This window comes from Phascolarctos cinereus, unplaced genomic scaffold (assembly GCF_003287225.1).
Source record: "Phascolarctos cinereus isolate Bilbo 61053 unplaced genomic scaffold, phaCin_HiC Scaffold_7;HRSCAF=346, whole genome shotgun sequence".
Taxonomy (NCBI): domain Eukaryota; kingdom Metazoa; phylum Chordata; class Mammalia; order Diprotodontia; family Phascolarctidae; genus Phascolarctos; species Phascolarctos cinereus.
In genome coordinates this window covers 185,296,471-185,315,050 of record NW_027556180.1, presented here as the reverse complement: position 1 = coordinate 185,315,050, position 18,580 = coordinate 185,296,471, and the positions used below count along the sequence as shown (strand labels likewise).

The window sequence follows — 18,580 nt, the reverse complement described above, 5'->3', positions numbered from 1 at the left end:
ACAGATGTACAGTTATAGTACACCACTAGGAACCATAAAGTATAAGAGGACAGAGAAGAAGGCATGGATGGGTTCCATTCTTGGAGGAAATAGCCACAGAGATGAGATCAGAGAATATAGCAATATCAAAGCATTGAAATGAAAATGCAAGAGTCATTCATAGTTCAAGAGGAAAAAATTAAATGATACAGTGAATTTTGCAAATTATCACACATGTTCTTCACCATAGATTAACTATATACACACACACATACACACACACACACACACACACACACACACACACACACACACACACACAATATATATATATGGGCCGATCTGTTTCTGTAAGAAAATGAGTTTATTTATGATCAACTTGAAGCAAAATACATAGTAAAATTTGAATAAGCAACAAAGTATAATTTTTGAAACTTGGGATTGGAATTTGTATTGCTTCCTGATATTTTCTATAGATGGAGGGATACTGCCTACAATAAATAGGTTCTGTTCTTGAGGAGTTTTGTTTATTTTTTTGTTTTGTATTTTTTACTAGGGCAGCAGCCACACTGGGGCCACTCTCTCAACTTGCACCCACAGTTCTCAGGGGATTATGACTACTACTTTTATGATTCTAAATATAACCTTATGCGGTTGTACCTCTTAACACTGTTAACTAATGAGCCTCCATGTACGTGATTTCTAGTTATAATTTGCTGTTCGACTCAAGAGTTTTTGCAAAACTTTCCTCCCTCCCCCAGAGACTCCTATTAGGGTTCTCCTAGAAATGCACGCAACAGTCATAGGTAGTGTGGGCTTAAATTTAGGGCACAATGGTAGTGAGGAACGTGTGTGGCAAGGTATAACACAGTTTTCTTTGTGGAGTCCTCATGAAGTCTACTTAGGTGCAGCTCTCTGCTAGGATCTGAGGATCCTTTAAAAAGCTGATCTTTTTCTCCGCTATAAGGGTCACAGTACCTAAAAGTGCCTTTCCTTCCATCTGGTAATAGTAGAATACTCACACAGTTCCCCCTAGGTGACTGTCTTTAAGCATTCATTTGTTTTTTCAGTATGTTTCTCTGTTCCTAGCTGAGATAGTTTCTCCTCCTGGTTTGGTCTCCCAGATTTCAACTGAATGCTGTTTTCTACTATTGCAGGATATTTGGAGATATGATTAATTGGAAGGTAGGGAAAAGGAACCTTCCCCTACTGCTGATTACCCTGCTTTCTGTCATCCCTCAGTGATTCTTTCTCAAGAGCCTGGCTATAAATCTTGAATTGTAATCCTCCACTCTTAAAATTGGAATTGTCCACCATTGTTTTGGTTCAGTGCTAAACTGATTTTGTTTTTATACATAGCCCTGAAGAGTTTGAGTTATCCTCTCAGGCAATCACATTGCTTTCTTTTTTAGCCTAATAAGAAAATAATTAAGTGACAGATAAAGTTCTCAAGACATAAAAGCAAGTTTTCTTTAAAAAAAATATCAAAACCCAATCATATAAGTTGATAGATTGGGTGATTCAGTTGATGTATCTGGGCCCTCTGTGATTACATTGTTTACTAGGATGACAAACTCTGGGGTTACTCTTTCAACCTGCACTCACAGTTAAAGGTTATATCCCCAGGAGGGTGGCTACTACTCATAGGCTTCTAGTTCCTGTGAGCCTATACTTTCAAGATTGTAACTCATAAGTCCCCATCTCTGTGTATTCTATTAATAATCAGCCATTTGATTCAAGTAGATTTTAGAAAAATCGATACTAAACATTTTCCTACCTTATACTATGGGGATTGATTTGTGAAAATGTTATTTCTTTTAAAAATAAGCTTAGTGTTAAAGAAGGAAAGTGTCTACAGTCCCATTTTACTTTTACCTTGTAAATCCACATCTGTAATACTCTATCCTTTTTTTATTATTATTTTAAGAATATTGGCAAATTGGCATGCTTCCAGAGGCAGAAGAGGGCAACTTAAGTTGGTGAGGAGATTCAAAACTGTATTAGACATTCAACGTAAGTGGACTAGAAATACTTAAGAGAGGGATAGGATAGTTGCCTTAAAAATATTTGAAAGACTATCATATGGAAGAAGCCATACACTTATTTTGCTTGGCCCCAAAGGGCAAAATCGATTTAGAAAGTATGGGGATAAGGAAGAGGAGAGAGAGAGGGAGAGGAGAGAGAAAGCCTCTTTAGAGCCCCCAAATAAAATGTACTTTCTCAGGAAACAGTGAGTTCCTCAATCTCTTTTGGTTTTCAGGAGGAAGTTGCATGTTACCGATAGTGTTCCTAGGTTAGGTATGGGTTTAAAAGGTTGACCTTTCAAGCAAACTGTGAGGTTCTGGTTTTTTTCCTTGACTTTTCTTTTCTCATTTTCCTTTTTCTCTCTACTTTGTGTACATTGCCATACATTTCTTTAATGGCTGGCCAATTTTGGAATATAAGGTGCGACCAGTGAAAGAAAGAGAAATTAATTTCTATGTGTAGGTGGAAAGTTTGACTTTGATGTAATTAGCGCTATGCCTTATGAAAATTAGATTATCACTTGCAAAAAGCTGAATTATTTGAGAGATACAAGATTTTTATAGCTTATAGTTTGTTTCTTTTCTCAAGGTCACAATATTTTTGATGGTCGACTGTTCTTTTCTCTTTTTCTTCATGATTGAGAAGTATTTTATCATGACCTGTAAGTTCGGTATGGTTTTTTTTAACTAAAAGGTTGAATAGCTATATGAGAGATATAAATAATAAATACATCTTTAATTTAAATTATTGAATGTTTTTATGTTGTTTCAACTGTTAGTAACATTTTGAAGAAACGAGAACTTTATCATAAGAAAATTCACAGGCTGACTGTAGTGATTTTTCTGAACTTCCAGAATTATTTTCACATGTCATATTATCTGTATTTTTAAACTGCTATTGTTACTATATACTTGCTGTCAGAATATAGTGGAATTTAAATTTTATAAGAAGATGTTTGTACTTTGCAAACTGAAATTGTTGAAGTTTCTGAAAACATATATACTGTAACAATCAAAACTTACACTAGATTGAAACTTTAAAGAAGGGATAAGCAAAAACAGACCAAAAAAAACCCTAAATTTTTTTATATGCTCATGTGCTAATGATGTTAATGAGTTATTATGGGTGTATGGATATAATCTTTGCTATATCAATCCTGTAACTATTTCCTAATGTTATTTCTTGACTAAAATGATACTACCTCCTAAATGCAAAAGCAGAGACTCTAGTATGTACATTCAGTTTGGTTGATTTGCTGAGTCAGGTGACAAACTTTAAACCTGATTTTGTGAGAAATAAAAATCATCTTAAGGTATATATAAGATGTGGGATATAATTTAATGAGATTTGTGAAGATGGTATGTCCCTTTTAATAGCCATCATATCATATGAAGCTTTTATTGTGAAGACCCAATGCTATAGTGTATTATATCTGGTATTTTCATATAGACAGTAAATCATTCTGCCTTCTTCTAATACTTAGTTACTGAAGACATTCTTTCTTGGCTCAGTTCTTTATCGGATCCAGTTTTGGGTTATGGTCCTAATCGTATAGGACTTAAGCAGCTGGAGGATCAGCTAAAACCTTCATGCTTTCATCTGTTCTCCATTTTGTTAGCACTCAGTATTTGACCTTCCCCAAATTTGGCCCAGTTCAAATTGAAGAAAGTACCTTTGTGGTTAATTGTTTCAGGCTGCAAAGATCTATAGACCCAAGAAAGAAAAAATGTGAAACCTATTGTTTTACATTGGCCTTGAGCCAAATTTAGGTAAAAAGTATAAGCATGCATAAGGAAGATAGATGTAGAAGAGTAGATAGATGATCTTAGAGTCAGAATAACTTGGGTTCAAGATTTTTGACATAGACTATCTTTGTGAACCTTTGCAAATCCTTAACCTCTCGCTGCCATTCTTAAGTCTCTAAGAAGATATAAAATTACAGATCTAGTCAGCCTCCTTTTTTCTTCTCCAAATGGTCATCTTGATTCATTGTGTTTCTTGTTAAAACTATAAAGTAGTGATACGTATTAGATATGTAAAAAGGAGATAATTTGTAACTTCACAAAGAAAATCTTCTTTTGTCTTAACTATATCTTTTATTTAACTACTTTTTTTGTGTGTGTGAGGCAATTGGGGTTAAGAGACTTGTCCAGGATCACACAGCTAGTAAGTGTCAAATGTCCGAAGCTAGATTTGAACTCGGGTCTTCCTGACTTCAAGGCCAAAGCTCTATCCACTGCACCACCTAGCTGCCCCTACATATTTTTTCAATGTTAAAAATAGGAGAGCAATTTTTACTTTCCCCCCTATTTTTTAGCAATACTCTTCTTAATACAGCCTTTTGTCAGATTATCATTGAGTTGCTTCTATAGTAGCAAACAGCCAACTTCCAAATGTATAAATGATTGAAACGAAGAATTGGGAAATGGTGAGGAAGAAATAGAAATAAGAGGGATGGAGCTTTATTTATGGTTCAGCAGGCTCTGGGAATAGCTTTGAATTCCCACTTGGGCAGTCAACTTTTTCTGTGCCAGGCTCTTATTTCCCTCTGATGGTTGAGTGTGTTTAGCCTGAGTTCATGTTGTCTATTGAAATGGTTTTGTAAACTCTATCAGTAAACAAACTAATTTATATCATCTTCTGAATTTAGATATAGCATAGATAAAGCTAGGAGTTAGTGGGAAATCGTAATTACCTCATCCACCCCAAGTGAAATCCTTGTAGTAAATAAAAAGCAAAACGCTGAAGGCCGTACTTTTTAAAACTAATATTAACATTTCTTTCCCACTATTATGATATAAAAATCAGTTCAGTAAATGCATGTTAGAATTTAGATATTTACTCTGTTAATACTGTACTCATCTAGATTGATCCTTTCCTTAAACCTTCTATATAACTCCCATAGATGTTACGTGTATAGTTAAGCTGGATAAGAATGTCAGAAGAATGAATCAGACTAGATAAAGTAGTAAAAAACCAGTGCCTTGAGTTTTAAAATTTTATCTTTTTTTATGTTTTGAACTTAGAAAGCTGATTCTGGATTAACAGTTCCAAATTATGTAGCTTAGTTCTATATACTGGATAAGTAGTTGCACATCCTCTTTATTATACAAAATCACATGCTTGTCATATGATGGTTACGGCCTTCAAAGCATAAAGTTTTTCTGATGAGCAAGATAAATTAGACAAATACCTAGATATGAGTCAAGCTATTAACACTTTTACACTTGAGCCAAGCAGTTAAATGATTGGAATAATCTATTACTTTCTTCATATAGCTGTGGAATTGAATGGTAAAATACAATAAACTGGGAGTAAAGGGAAATTAAAGAAAGTGGAATGAGATGTTAAACTTAGAAGGATCAATTTTTGCTTCCTGTAGTCTATTGCTTATATAAAAAATGAAATAAAATTTGAATCTGAGGGAAATAGGACTTGTGTCATCAGTACATACTTTTAAAAAAATTAAAATGTCTAGTTTTTGTAGATAAACTTTATAAAATCACGAGCATATCGCAAACGTATTAGTGAGTTTTAGACTTGAGAGTTCTTCTAAGTCTAGGCCAACATCCCCACGCCCTCAGAATAATGACAGTAATCATTTTTTTTTTGGTGTAGATTACCAGCTAAGAAATATGCATATTCTTCATGATACTCTTTCAGTAGTCACCAGAAATCTATGTCTAACTTATGAAATTCTATTCATGTCCTTTAATTCTTATTTATCTTTTGTTTTATTTGTTTGTTTTTGTCTGAAAGGGTTATGTTTATATTTCCAACCATCATATTTTTCTGTCTGTTGCTGCCTATAAGTGAATTATTTTTCCTTTAAGTACTTACATGCTATATTGACATATATATATTGCATATTTATATTTCATTATCTATGGTTCCTTTCCACATAATATAGTTTTTTAGCTTATCTCTTTTAACCATACCTATTTTTACTATTTCCTTCACTGGAATTTTGAATGCTACCTTTATTTACCAGAGACATAATAAGTTCTATTCCAGCATCTTGTTTAGTCATTGTATTTCAAGTGTGTTTCTTGTAAACAACATGTGGTTGACTGTGGCTCCCAAACCCTTTCTTATCCTCTCTCCTTCCCCTTTCTTGCTACAGTGCTGGATTGGATAACTGGATTGGATAGCTAGGACCCCACGCTCTCTGTTCTGCAGCCCTAGTCTGGGTCAGGAAGCTAGTGATTGTGTTGAGATCAAGCCCCACCCTCTTCCTCAGTCCTTGGAGTCTGCCTCTGTCTTTATGTCAAGATTTAGATGCAAATGCTGGCCTCAGTCTGGTTTCTGACTTCTCCTGGCCCATTTAAAGCCAACTGAATCATCCCAATAAGCTACTAAAGATAATACTGGCTTCCAACCTCCTAAGGTGCCCTAGGTAGCCTCTGCCTCATTTCCTTTTCTTTGATCCTTTTGTGCAGCCATTGAATACCAAAGTTAAGACCAGGTGAGTTCTAGGCCTCTTGTTGCACCACTATCACCATCGTCGCATTTGATCTGCCTGGGTGCTACACTTCTCTTTTTGTCTGGGTGGTCACCTTTCTGGAGTTGGGAAGGGTTCAGGTCTCTTATGCTGTAATAAGAGAATAAGTGAATTTAAGATGCTTTTAAATCTTTGTATCCATGAGGATAGCAACGAGGATTGGGCCTGTGATTTCATTGGTAGAGAACTCTCAGGAAAGGAAGCACCTTCCAATTTAGGTTTTCATCTCTACAACTTATTAGAAAGTTGCCTGGAAAGGTTGAGTGACTTGTAGAAAGTCCCACAACTCATATGCAGAAGAGATGAAAGCCAGGTCTGTGAAGCCAGGTCTGTGGCCTTCCTGTATCTTCTCTGCCTTCACTCTTAGATCTAGCCAAACTGGCCTCCTCCATGTTCCTCACCACAACATTGCATTTCTCATCACTGTATCTTAATATTGACAATCCCCCATGCCTAGAATGCACTTCCTCTTTACCTCCCCCTCATAGAGTCCTTCCTTTAACAGGAATCTCAAGCACCATCTTCTCATGAAGTCTTTCCCAGTCCCTACCACTGAGTATTAGGGTCCTCACTCCCAAACTACCTTATATTTCACTATTTTGTATGTTTGCAGTCATTAACTGAATTATTTTTTATGTTTACACTGATTAACTGTATTTATACTGTATATGTTTTATATGTACTTGTCTCCCTCATTAAAATGTAAGCTCATTGGATTTTTTCATTCTTTTTACTTGCATCTACAGCACCTAATATAATATCTAACACATATGCATGAGTGTCTCTCTTTCTCTCTCTCTCTCTCTCTCTCTCTCTGTGAGTGTGTGTGTGTGTGTGTGTGTGTACGCGTGTGTATATTTATATATAGAGACACACATATACATATTTATACATACACACACACACAAATATTTGTAAATATAATTTACCTTAAGCCTCATATCAGTTGAAGGAACTAGGAATGTTTTGCTTTGAGAAGAAAAGATTTAGAGTGAAATAGTTATCTTTTGGGTATTTTGAGATGTTCCTCTATGGGAAAAGGATCGGATTCTTTCTACTTGGTTCCAGAAGGAAGCACCAGGACCACTGAACCAGAGTGGCAAAGAAGAAAATTTAGGCCTGATGTAATCCAAACAAAAACTTCCTACATTCAGTAATATCCAAAGGTGGAATAGGCTTTCCTCTGTATTTGTCTTCAGAGAAGCCTGGGTGACCACTTAGCAGGTATGTTGTAGATGAAAGTCTTTTTCAAATAGAGTTTGGAGTTCATTGCTCATTTGTTCTCTAATGACTCCAAATTTCTGTGATCATTTTGGGGGGCAGGGAAGAGTAAATTTCTAATTCATTGTATAGCCTAGTTAGGTTTTAGAAAACACTTGATATATTTATGAGTACACTTAGGGGTAGCAGGAGCTGTCAAAAACCTAAGTGTTTGAACCTCGTTTCAGCCAGATTTTCTAATCTAATCTAATAAAGTCCATCCAGTAATGGGCTTTATTTTCCTCTTAGGCAGCTTTCCTGGGTAGTAAGAGGCAGAACAGCAACTCAGACTTTTTATGTCTTGGGCAAGTATCACAAACTAAGCCCAGAGCAGGCAGACTGAAATAAACTTCTCAGTTCAAGGTAGGTGGGCCTGGCTCAGGCATATAGAGGATGTTCCTCAGTCTCTGTTATTGGACATTATTGGGAGGAGGGCAGAGCAGTGCAGCAAGGGGTTAGTTCACCCCTGCCTGTTACATGGTAATTTCTTTTTAACAGATTATCCTTGCTCATAATTAGGTGCTATTCTTTATTATTTCTGGGCTCCCAAGTAATGTTTGTTGTGTTGTTCAAGCTTGTCCACCCTTCTTTACCTCATTTGGGGTTTTCTTGGCAAAGGTACTGGAGTGCTTTGCCATTTCCTTCTCCAGCTCATTTTACAGATGAGGAAATAGAGGAAAACAGAGTTAACTGACTTACCCCGGGTCACACAGCTACTAAGTGTCTGAGGCTGGATTTTGATCCACTGTGCCACTTAGCTTCCCCAAGTAATGTTAGCACCATTTAAATCCAAAGCTTTCTCATTATGTTAACACAATCTAAATCCAGAGCCTTCCAGTAATGTTAGCACCATCTAAATCCAAAGATTTCTAAATATGATGCCTTGGGTTAGTGTTCCAACTAACTCATGTTAGTTAAAGGTCAGCAGAGTCAAGCAAACTTTCTGTAGTGTTTTCTGCTGTGGTTGTTGTATTTGTAGTTGTTGTTCCTACTGGACCACTGCTTAGGTGGGGGAAGACGTAAAACTATTTCTGTGCAAATACTTTAGAGTTTGGAGTTTATTGTTCCTTTGTTCTCTAATGGAGAGAGAGAGAGAGAGAGAGAGAGAGAGAGAGAGAGAGAGAGAGAGAGAGAGAGAGACAGACAGACACTGTTAGAAAGTGAAAAAAAAAAGTCCTTGAGACCTTTAATGCTAACTCCCAAGGAGAAGGCCTGTGGGACATAGTTGATCATTTGTGTTACTTACATGTCACAAGGTGAGAGGCGTTCCATGAGAGGCATTTTGATTGTTTACTCAAAATCTGAAGACTTTTTTTCACCTGTAAGTTAATAACATTGTTCTTAATGAAGCTCAAAGATGCCAGCAGATATTGTGTCCTGGTGTTAGAACAAAGGACTAGTAGTAATATTATAGTTCTGGGCAGAAGGTCCTTTTTTTCAGAGAATAATCTAAAGGCCATTTGATTGAGAATTGACTTCACTAGCAAATGATCCCAAAGCCTCTCACTTTTACCACTATTTTGTTATTATTATTGTTGTTGTCTGACTCTTTGTGACCCACTAGCTAGTCACTGTCTGTGGGTTTTCTTGGCAGAGCCACTGGAGTGATTTGCCATTTCCTTCTCCAGTGGATAACTTTTTATCAGAACTTTCTACTATGGCCTGTCCATCTTAGGTGACCCTATACAGCATAGCTCCTGTTTTTTTCAGCTGTGTAAGCCCATGTACCACAATAAGACAGTGATCCATGTTCACCACTATGTAAATTAGTTAATAATATACCAATAATTTAATAGTCGAAAGTCAGCATTACTGGACTAAATAAAGTGTAGATGTCAAAATATATGAATATTGTCCAAGGATTCTTTCTTTAGCCTTCATAGATTACTAGCTGTTAATTCATTATTACAGTGTTTTTTAACAGTATTTTTAATTAAAACCACAAGGCTTGAGTTGAAAATCTATTAAAAGGATTAAGGTAACTTAAATATATGACAGTTTGGTAGTTAACAGTTTGGAATCAGCTTTGAGGCTCTTAATATAATTAGTGGTTTCTCTTTTGGTCTGTTGAATTCAAGACATGTTAGGTTAATGTAATGAAAAACAGATGATATTTTGTGTAGCTGTTCTACCTAATTAGACCCAGTCAGTTTAGAATGTTAACCTGAGAGGTGTGTGGATAATATTGTGGTGGTGATGCTTGAAAAAATTCCTTTGTAACAGATACTGCAAATCATCTGACTCGCTTTAGGTTAGAGAAATGAAGACATACCAGATGAGTTCAATTCAAGTTCATCTTTGTGATTTTAAGCATTCGTTACAGAGTAGACTATATACACTGAAGTGCAACCAGACTAAAAGCTTATTTAATTTATAGCCCTAAGGAAACATGCTTCTTATTGTGTATGCAAAGGTAATAAGAATTACATTTATATATTCAAGAGAGGGAAAACCCCTACTCTTTGTAGCTTATTGAACTCAAACTAGAGATGTGAATCAGGCTCCCTTTCTGTAGCTAAATACCTATATTTCTGAATGCCTGCCCCTGGTATATTATCTCATTGCTTAATGTACCATACAGAAAAAGATAAAACCTTCTGGAAAGGGAGTTTCCTGCTGCTTTGGAGAAGTTCTTAGAGAGTACTCTTATAGAGAATAAGCATATGGCTTTAATGTAGGAGAAGGTTTTGTTATTTTTAGTTATAAATAGGAATGATGTTGCCTTGTAAGCATTCTAGATACCTGATACCTTCAGAAATGTATTTTTTCTTTCTAAGGCATTTTTAAACTAGAGAGTATAATTTTTTGAGAAATTCTTACAACTTCTGGATAAGATTGTTAGATGTGAAAAGATTGCAAACAACTCAGCTCCCCAAAAACATTTATCAGTGATGAACTTGCCATATGAAATGAGAAAAACACCATTGAACTCCTCCATTCTATCTAGACTGCACTAGGAGATGGGACCTGAAACAAGAGCTATTCTAGGGATTGAAGTTACTTGTGACAGTGCAAACTGGCCCAGAAACTGGGCCAGGCCAAGGATAGGACCTCTACAATGGGGATGCCCTTAGAGACAAGCCCAGTCTCAGTTCTAATGTGCTCCAGGCACTGAAGCCTACAGCTTTCAATTTCTTGTCATTTACTACAGAGGGAAGTAGACAAGACCAGTGTGATAGAGGTCAAGAAATACTACAGAAATTAGAAGCTGTAGACTATGGCATTGAGTAGGTCTTGCTCCCTACATCCTGTTTGTCTTCCAGTCCTAGACTTGGACTGTGGACATAGGTACCCTCTTACCCAGTGATTACAGTGGGGAATGCAGGACCAAAACTCAGTCAGCCAACTTTGTCCAGGACTGAGATTTAGGGGAAAAGCTTCTAAAATACATCTAGGGCAGGACTCAGTCATGGTATGTCATGATTCTCTGCCAGGTGTGTAGTGGGAAACAGCTTGCACATAGCTCTCCCATCAGAAATAGAGAAGAAAACTGACTGGCCTAGTCCCAAAATCCTAGTCCAAGAACTGAAGCTTTAATCCCAGGTCCTTCATAAAATCTTTGTTATAGTGAAGAACTAACAGAAGGAAACTACTACAGGAAAGAAATGTTGTTAGGTAAAAAGAATCCTGACATAAAATCCCTGAGGAAGGAAATAACTGAAAAAAAAAATCAGCACAATAAAAAAGAATTAATTAAACACAAGGATTCCTAGAGTAGTTGGAAGAAATGAAGGAAGAGCTGAAATGAAAGATAAAAAGTGAAATTATAGTACTTAGAAAATGAACAACTTAGATTAAAAATAGACTGATACAAACAAACCAATGCAAATATTAGAACAAATTGATGACTGAAAAATTAGAAAATTAGAAAAACAAGTGAGATATCTACTATCAAAAATAAATGACCAGAAAAACAGGATGAGTAGGGTCATTGGACATCCTGAAAACCAGGGCTTGAATAAGAAATCTATGCCATATTTAAGAAAAAAAGTATAACAAAAATTTTTGGAGAGCTATCAGAACTAGTGTGTGAAGTGAAAATAAAATGTACCCATATTCCTAAGAAATCCCCAGACTGAAAATACTGAGAAATGCCATAACCAAAATCCAAATTTTCCGGGTTAAAAAAAAATCTACTAAGAGTTGGCAACAGTCAGAATCACCTAAGATCATGCAGCTATTATTTTAAAGGAAGGAAAACAGCTAGGTCTCAGCACAAACAAAGGTCATATTATTTGAATTCACACTGTTTGAAGTTATAGGGCAGTATATAGTGAATTTTTAAAATAGATTTTTATTTGCTTTTATCATAATGTATAAAGGATAGGAAACATTTCTGATTCAATTTTATTACAAAGCAATAATAACAGCAAGCAAAAGTTTAAAAAAATTTAAAATATTGAATACTATACCTAATACTATAGCAAAATGTTGAGTACTATACTAAGACTGCACTGGTGAGATGATGAAAATGTCATTATTGTCATTTAAAATGTTTTAGCAGTGTAAACCGAAACGTCTTCTCTTTAAATCTTCATACATACAGACGTACACTGTATGTAAAGAGAGACTTAGCCAGATTGCAGCAGTTTTGCATGTTCCCATCAACATTTCAATCTTCCCACCTACTCACTCTTCCACCTCTCACTTCAGATAATGCTGTTTGCAAACCCAATGTACTTATCATATATTATTTCACATTATAATTCTCTGTGTATATTTCTTATATTCCATACTATACTAGTGAGTTCCTTGAAGAAATTTCAAATACAGGCCTAATTTCTCACATGCATCAAACAAAGGTTAAGGGAAGATGATTCTACAGATTCATTATGCCAAACAACCTTGACAAGAAGTGAACTCTTGTATTTTGGGCGTCTCTAGCTAAATAATATTTCTTTATTAGTACAGTCATTTTTTGTTGGATTGATCTAATATCACTGGTAGTGCTTGGAGGACTGCTTGTCAGATTCCCTATAGAATATAGAATCAGGATTAAACACAGATATATTTGTAAATTTTTATTTATTTTGTAATCCTGTAATCATGCTTCTCAATAGTGAGTAGCAGTAAACCTTCAAAATAAAACAAAAGCTAAAGAACATATGTTGTTTGTAGGGAATATAAGCTTAGGAGTAAAGTACAGAATCTGTCTTTCTGAGTGGAAATGAGATAGCTAATAATAGCATTTAATTTTTAAAAAAGCACTTTAAAGTTTGCAAAACACTTTATAAATATCTCATTTTATCCTCACATCAATCCTGAGAGGTAGGTGCTCTTACTATGTGCATTTTATAGAGGAAGAAACTGAAGTAATACAGCATTAAGCTTATAGTTTTTGTAATATTGAACTAACTGCATTCCATTCCCAGAATAAATTTAGCCTGGTCATAGTTTTTCAACATTTTTATCATAGAATATTTTGTTGTTTTTCAGTTGTTTCAGTCATATCTGACGCTTTGTGACCCTATTTTGGGTTTTCTTGGCAAACATAGTAGAATGGTTTGTCATTTCCTTTTGCAGCTCATTTTACATATGAAGAAACTGTGGCAAACAGAGTTAGGTAACTTGCCCAGATCACCCGGCTAATAAGTGTGTGAGGCTGGATTTGAACTCAGATATTGTTAATTCTAGGCCTAGAGCTCTATCTGTTGCGTCACATAGCTCTTCATTGTGTATCATCTTTTGTTATCTTGTGGTGGCTTCTTTGCTAATATTTTATTTAAAACTTGTGCTTTAATATTTATTGTAAATATTCTGATTTTCTTTCTCTGGTTTGCATATCTAAGACCATTTTTCTAATGGGGCGATCATATCTCATTATGTTCATATACCTTCGAGGAAGAATTTTTTTTTTTTACATAGGACTTATATATCTCTGAATCTCCTATTCCTTTTTTAAATTTCATGCTCTTCCTTTCTGTTTTCCTGTTGACATGAATCAAACTCTGTGTGTGAGACCTTTCTTTGTAGCCCAGGGTAAGTGTTCACATGGTGGTCAAAAGAAACAGTGCAAGGACACTTTCAAGGTCTTTCTTAAGAACTTTGGAATTGCAAGGGTGAACTCCTTCATTTCAGGGGGGAGAGACTTATAGAAACGTTGCTTCCAGGAAATGAGGGACTTGCACACGGTGTGGTTGTCATAGCGTGTCATGCTGCTGTGACTACCCCCCTAGTGGATGAGGGTCTCCAGGAGGACTCCCGAGTTTCCAGCTTGACTTGCATTTTTGCCATACTTCCCACTTCCATTTGATAGGTGTGTCTGACAAACGCACATTGTGTTGGGGCCCAGTTGCACAATGATGGCAAAGGGAGGGAGTAGCACATGGGCCACAAGGGAAGAGTATGATTAAAGACTCTAACTAGTTGAAAGCCAATATTTTGAATCTCTGCCTTAATCCTTCCTGTTAAAAAAAAGGGGGAGGGGGAGGGCGAGAAGGATGGCAGGAGAGAGAATGAAAAAGAATTAAAATGAAGTTAGAACAAGGAAAAGTAGATAAGTACATCAAATATCCCTGAAATTTTAGTCTCTCTTGTATCTAATAAACATTAAATTTATCAGGCAGAAAAAAAAAAGAACTTTGGATTGATTGTATGACATGGGAGACACCGGACCACTCGAGCATGGTGTGCCCTCATCAGACAAGGTGCTGTGCTCTCTGAGCAAAGCAGAATTGAAGTAGCTCAAAAGAAATATGAGATGCACAAATATAGAGAAACCACCCCAAATATTCACATGGATTATTTGTGCCCAACATGTGCCCAGCATTCTAAGCTCATATTGATGTGATCAGCCACAGTTGGATTCACTGTAACTTAACCCTAACATAGTGATATCATTTTGGTCTTCCTCAAGAAAGAAGGACGACTAAGCAACCCACCAGCACTTAGCACAGTGCCTGGCAGCAATAGTTTTTTAACGAACGTTTATTGACTGTGTATTCTAACCCTCTCTAACCAGTTCAGATGAAAATGAGATGCTAGTGATGTCTACTCTTCTATTATCTTATCTTCTTTCTTTATGTAGTCTTTTTCTTGCATACTATGATCATGTGAGAGAATAAGTTGTCTCCTTCCCTCTTCCGCATTTTGTCTCTCTTTTCTTTCTTTTTAAAAAATTACCAAAACATTAAGGTTTTTTTTCCCCCCCAGGGCATCTGTTTCCTGAAATGCCCTCTTTGAACATTGATGAAATTAGTGCTATGAGGGAGTGCTTTCTTCTCTCCCAAGTTATGCTTTTTGAAACTATATAATATCCTCTAATTGTCTAAATATATTTACATTTTTATGTTTCTCTTGCCTCCTTTGTTTGAATGTTAGAGTTTATACTTAACACTGGTCTTTTCATCAGAAATGTGTGGAAATCCCTTTTATTAAAGATCCATTCCCCTCCCCCCCTCTTAGTTTTGCTGTTTGTTAGTTTTTATTATAAGACTATGTCAATTGCCTTTTAGAGTATTTTATTCTAAGCTTTCCTACTAGATTAGGGATAGTTGCCATATGTTACATGATATTCACTGTATCCCTTCTGTATTTGAACTCTATTTCCAGTATTTTTCCTTGACCTTGAAATTCTGGATTTTGTAAATTCTATTTATAAAAGTTTTTAATTTGGAATTTCTTTCAGGTGATGAAAATTAAATTCTTTATATTTTCATTTTACCCTATGGTTCTAATAGGTCTGGACAGTTTTATTCATGATTTCTTGAAATAGGGCATCCAGTCTTTATTTGGTCATGGCCTTATTGTAGTTTAGTGTTTCATAGATTTTTCAAGTAATTTAATGTTTCATAGTTTTTTTCCCCTTTTAGTCTTTTTTGTAGCTCAGTTTACTTTTGCATGAGATGATTCATATTTTCATTTATTTTTTAAAAATCTCTTAATTTTTATAATTTTTCATATTTCTTACTTTCTTGTAGTGTCAACTTCTTTTTGGTCCATTCTACTTTCTAAGTAGTCTGTAACTTGGGTAAGGATTTATAGCTTTTGTTCAGATCTTTCCTTTACAGCTCCTCATTTCTTTTCCACTTCTTTCCTTAGGCGTTCTCGTTTGATCTATTATGTACATTAAGAAAAAAACCCTCTTCATTTCTTTCAGAAATTCTAGCTGACCTTGTTGCCAGATTGTGTTTTTGTTTAAGATTTTGCTTGCAAATATTGTAGAGTTATTACCTCCATCTGAATTCATATCTTGGGCATCCCTAGCTAAAAAATATTTAGTAGCAGGGCTTTTTGGGTTTTTTTTGTTTGTTTGTTTACTCAGCCTTCCAGCCTTGCGTCTTGAATTGGAACTTTGTGTTAAGACCAAGATCTTTACACTTCTGAAGGGAGTGTAGGGGCCTTGTTCAGTTATGATCTTATTTTTTGTAGGACTTGCTGCTGCTTTTTCCAGGTATTGAATGGTAGATTCTTCAGAGATCTTAGGGTAGGCTCTGGGCAGAGACTTATCCATTTTATGTACCAAACGGTCTGATCACTGACCCCCAATGTAAGATTTATAAGTTTTCAACCTTGATTCAGGGACTGGGCACCTTAATTGTGGCCTTATCCCTGCTTTATCTTTTCCTCTCTCCTTCCTTCCCCCTTCCCCCAAATCCCTAGCCAGCTCTGATCTGTGGGCTGAATCTATGAGGAAAAAGCTATAGGTTGTCACTTTTCCACATATCCTGCCTATATACAACATCATGCCTCAGTTTCATTCCTCTTTGCTCCTTAACCCTGTTCTAAGACCACTTGTAACAAATTTAACCTTTTTCTGAATTCCCTGATGCAGGGCATAGCTGTAGGTGACAGACCCCAGCCCTGCCCTAGGTTGGAAGGCTCCAAGACCCTGCTCTTGAGATAGAGTAGCTCCAGTGCCAGAAAGTTCAGCATTGGGCTTTCCTTGATTGTAGCCCTTCTGAAGTTCTCACAGGCCTTTCTTGGTTTTCCTGTGTTGACCTGGAATAAATTTTCTGATCACTGTTTGATCTGGTGCTCCTCCAATATCTTCTTGTTGGAGAAATCTGGGCTGTGCTGCTTCTTCTTGCCCCATTGTCTTTTTAGCTTTGCCTCTTCAGCTTGTGGATTAAAGTAATTGCTTTTTTTTTTTTTCCAGATCCGAGGAGGGAAGCTCATGATTACATATACGCGTAAGAGTGATGCTGGCAAATATGTTTGTGTTGGAACAAATATGGTGGGAGAAAGAGAGAGTGAAGTAGCAGAGCTAACTGTTTTAGGTAAAGGACTTTTTGTCTAATCTAAAAGTATCTTTTTTTCCCCACAAATATTATATCTTCTTCTAGGTTTATATGAATGAGTGAATTTCATCCCAAAGATGTTCTCCAACAATTTCTTACATAGTTTGATATCCCACAGGTAGAGGGTATAGCCAGATCGATTCAAATTAAAATTGTCAGTGTTACTATGCCAAAACTATTAATGGTTGCATCATTAGAGATAGTAGCATGGACATTCTCAGTAATGAGTAACAGTATATAAGAAAAATGACTTAATAGTTTACTGAGTTTATCTAGTATATTGATTTTGTACAAAATAGTGTTTTTAATTAAATGAACATTAATATCTCATTTAAATATACCTCAATACTTGGTAATCTTATGTCTGGAAAATGACCAAGACACATAAATTGACAAAGACTTCTGATTGGTTGAGATAGCTGTCACCGAGCCTGTTCATTAAGCATTTAAAATTTTTAAAATTCTCTCTATTTTCACCCTTTTCTAGAAACAGAATTTGAATTAGGTGGGGTTTTTGTTTTTGTTTTTGTTTTGTTAGTGCTCTATTTTTTTCTTAGGACACTGTCATTTCCTGGCACCATTCCTCAAGCCAGTAAAATCCTCCTCGAAGGTACGATATAAGGTACAAATTAAGACAAAGCAAATCAGCATATGGCTAATTTCTGATGGAATATACATCAAGAGCCCTTCAGAACAACACTGTATTATGATGTAATACAATCGATGTTGCCACCACCACCACCAATAATAATAATCTGGATTTATATAATGCTTGATAGTTTGCAAAATGTTTTACATGCTTCATTTGATGCTCAAAACTGTCCTTCAAAGTCTTCAGTTGTTCCCATCTTACAGAAAAGGAAACTGAGTCTCAGAAAAGTTAAATGATTTGCCCAAGTTCACAAAATTAGCAAGTGCTTGAGGAAGTAGTCAAACCTAGGTCTTCCTGATTCTAAGTGCAAAATGCTACCAATTGCCACACATTGCCTCTTGGGATATCAAGAAAATGTGTTTACGAAGTCAAAACAATATGTAATGTTAGATTGTGCCTCAGAGGTATCAAACTCCTGCTGAGCCAGATTAAAATGTTATTGGGAAATGTTTAAATAAAAATACAGTACAACATAGATAATTCTCATTCTCAGGAGTAAGTAATTAACAATGCATGTTTTGGACTCTAAAGGAGTGAACTTCAGCTATCTGCCAGATTCATTAACATGGAATAACTTGTTCCCTAATCATACCGTATAAAACATTTTTTATCCTAGTAGTAGTTTTATTAATTTAATTTAACCCCAGTTGCAATATTGTATGTATGAAACTACAGGTGCAGAAAATTTCAAGTACATTCTTTCTCTGAATTTTCAGTCCAAAATGATAAATATTCCATTTGTTATTTGCATTCATTATTTATTTAATATTTGTGTATAAAATTATGGCAAATGATGTATTACATGAAAAAAATAGCTAAGTATTGTTATTTATGATACTTGAATTAATGTTATACCTTTTTTTCCCCTTGAAAGAAGTTTAAAATTATTTCCATTAATAATGCTTTACTATAGACTGGCATGTA

The 18,580-nt window shown here is 35.6% G+C and overlaps 1 protein-coding gene across 1 annotated transcript in view; it reads left to right on the top strand.

The window, feature by feature from the left end:
- ROBO1 (roundabout guidance receptor 1) overlaps positions 1 to 18,580 on the top strand; it is a 480,872-nt gene that overhangs the window by 313,355 nt on the left and 148,937 nt on the right. The window contains exon 4 of the mRNA XM_078147422.1: positions 16,863 to 16,983. Within this exon, the coding sequence (XP_078003548.1) occupies positions 16,863 to 16,983 (121 nt within the window). The remainder of the gene's footprint in view (positions 1 to 16,862; positions 16,984 to 18,580) is intronic.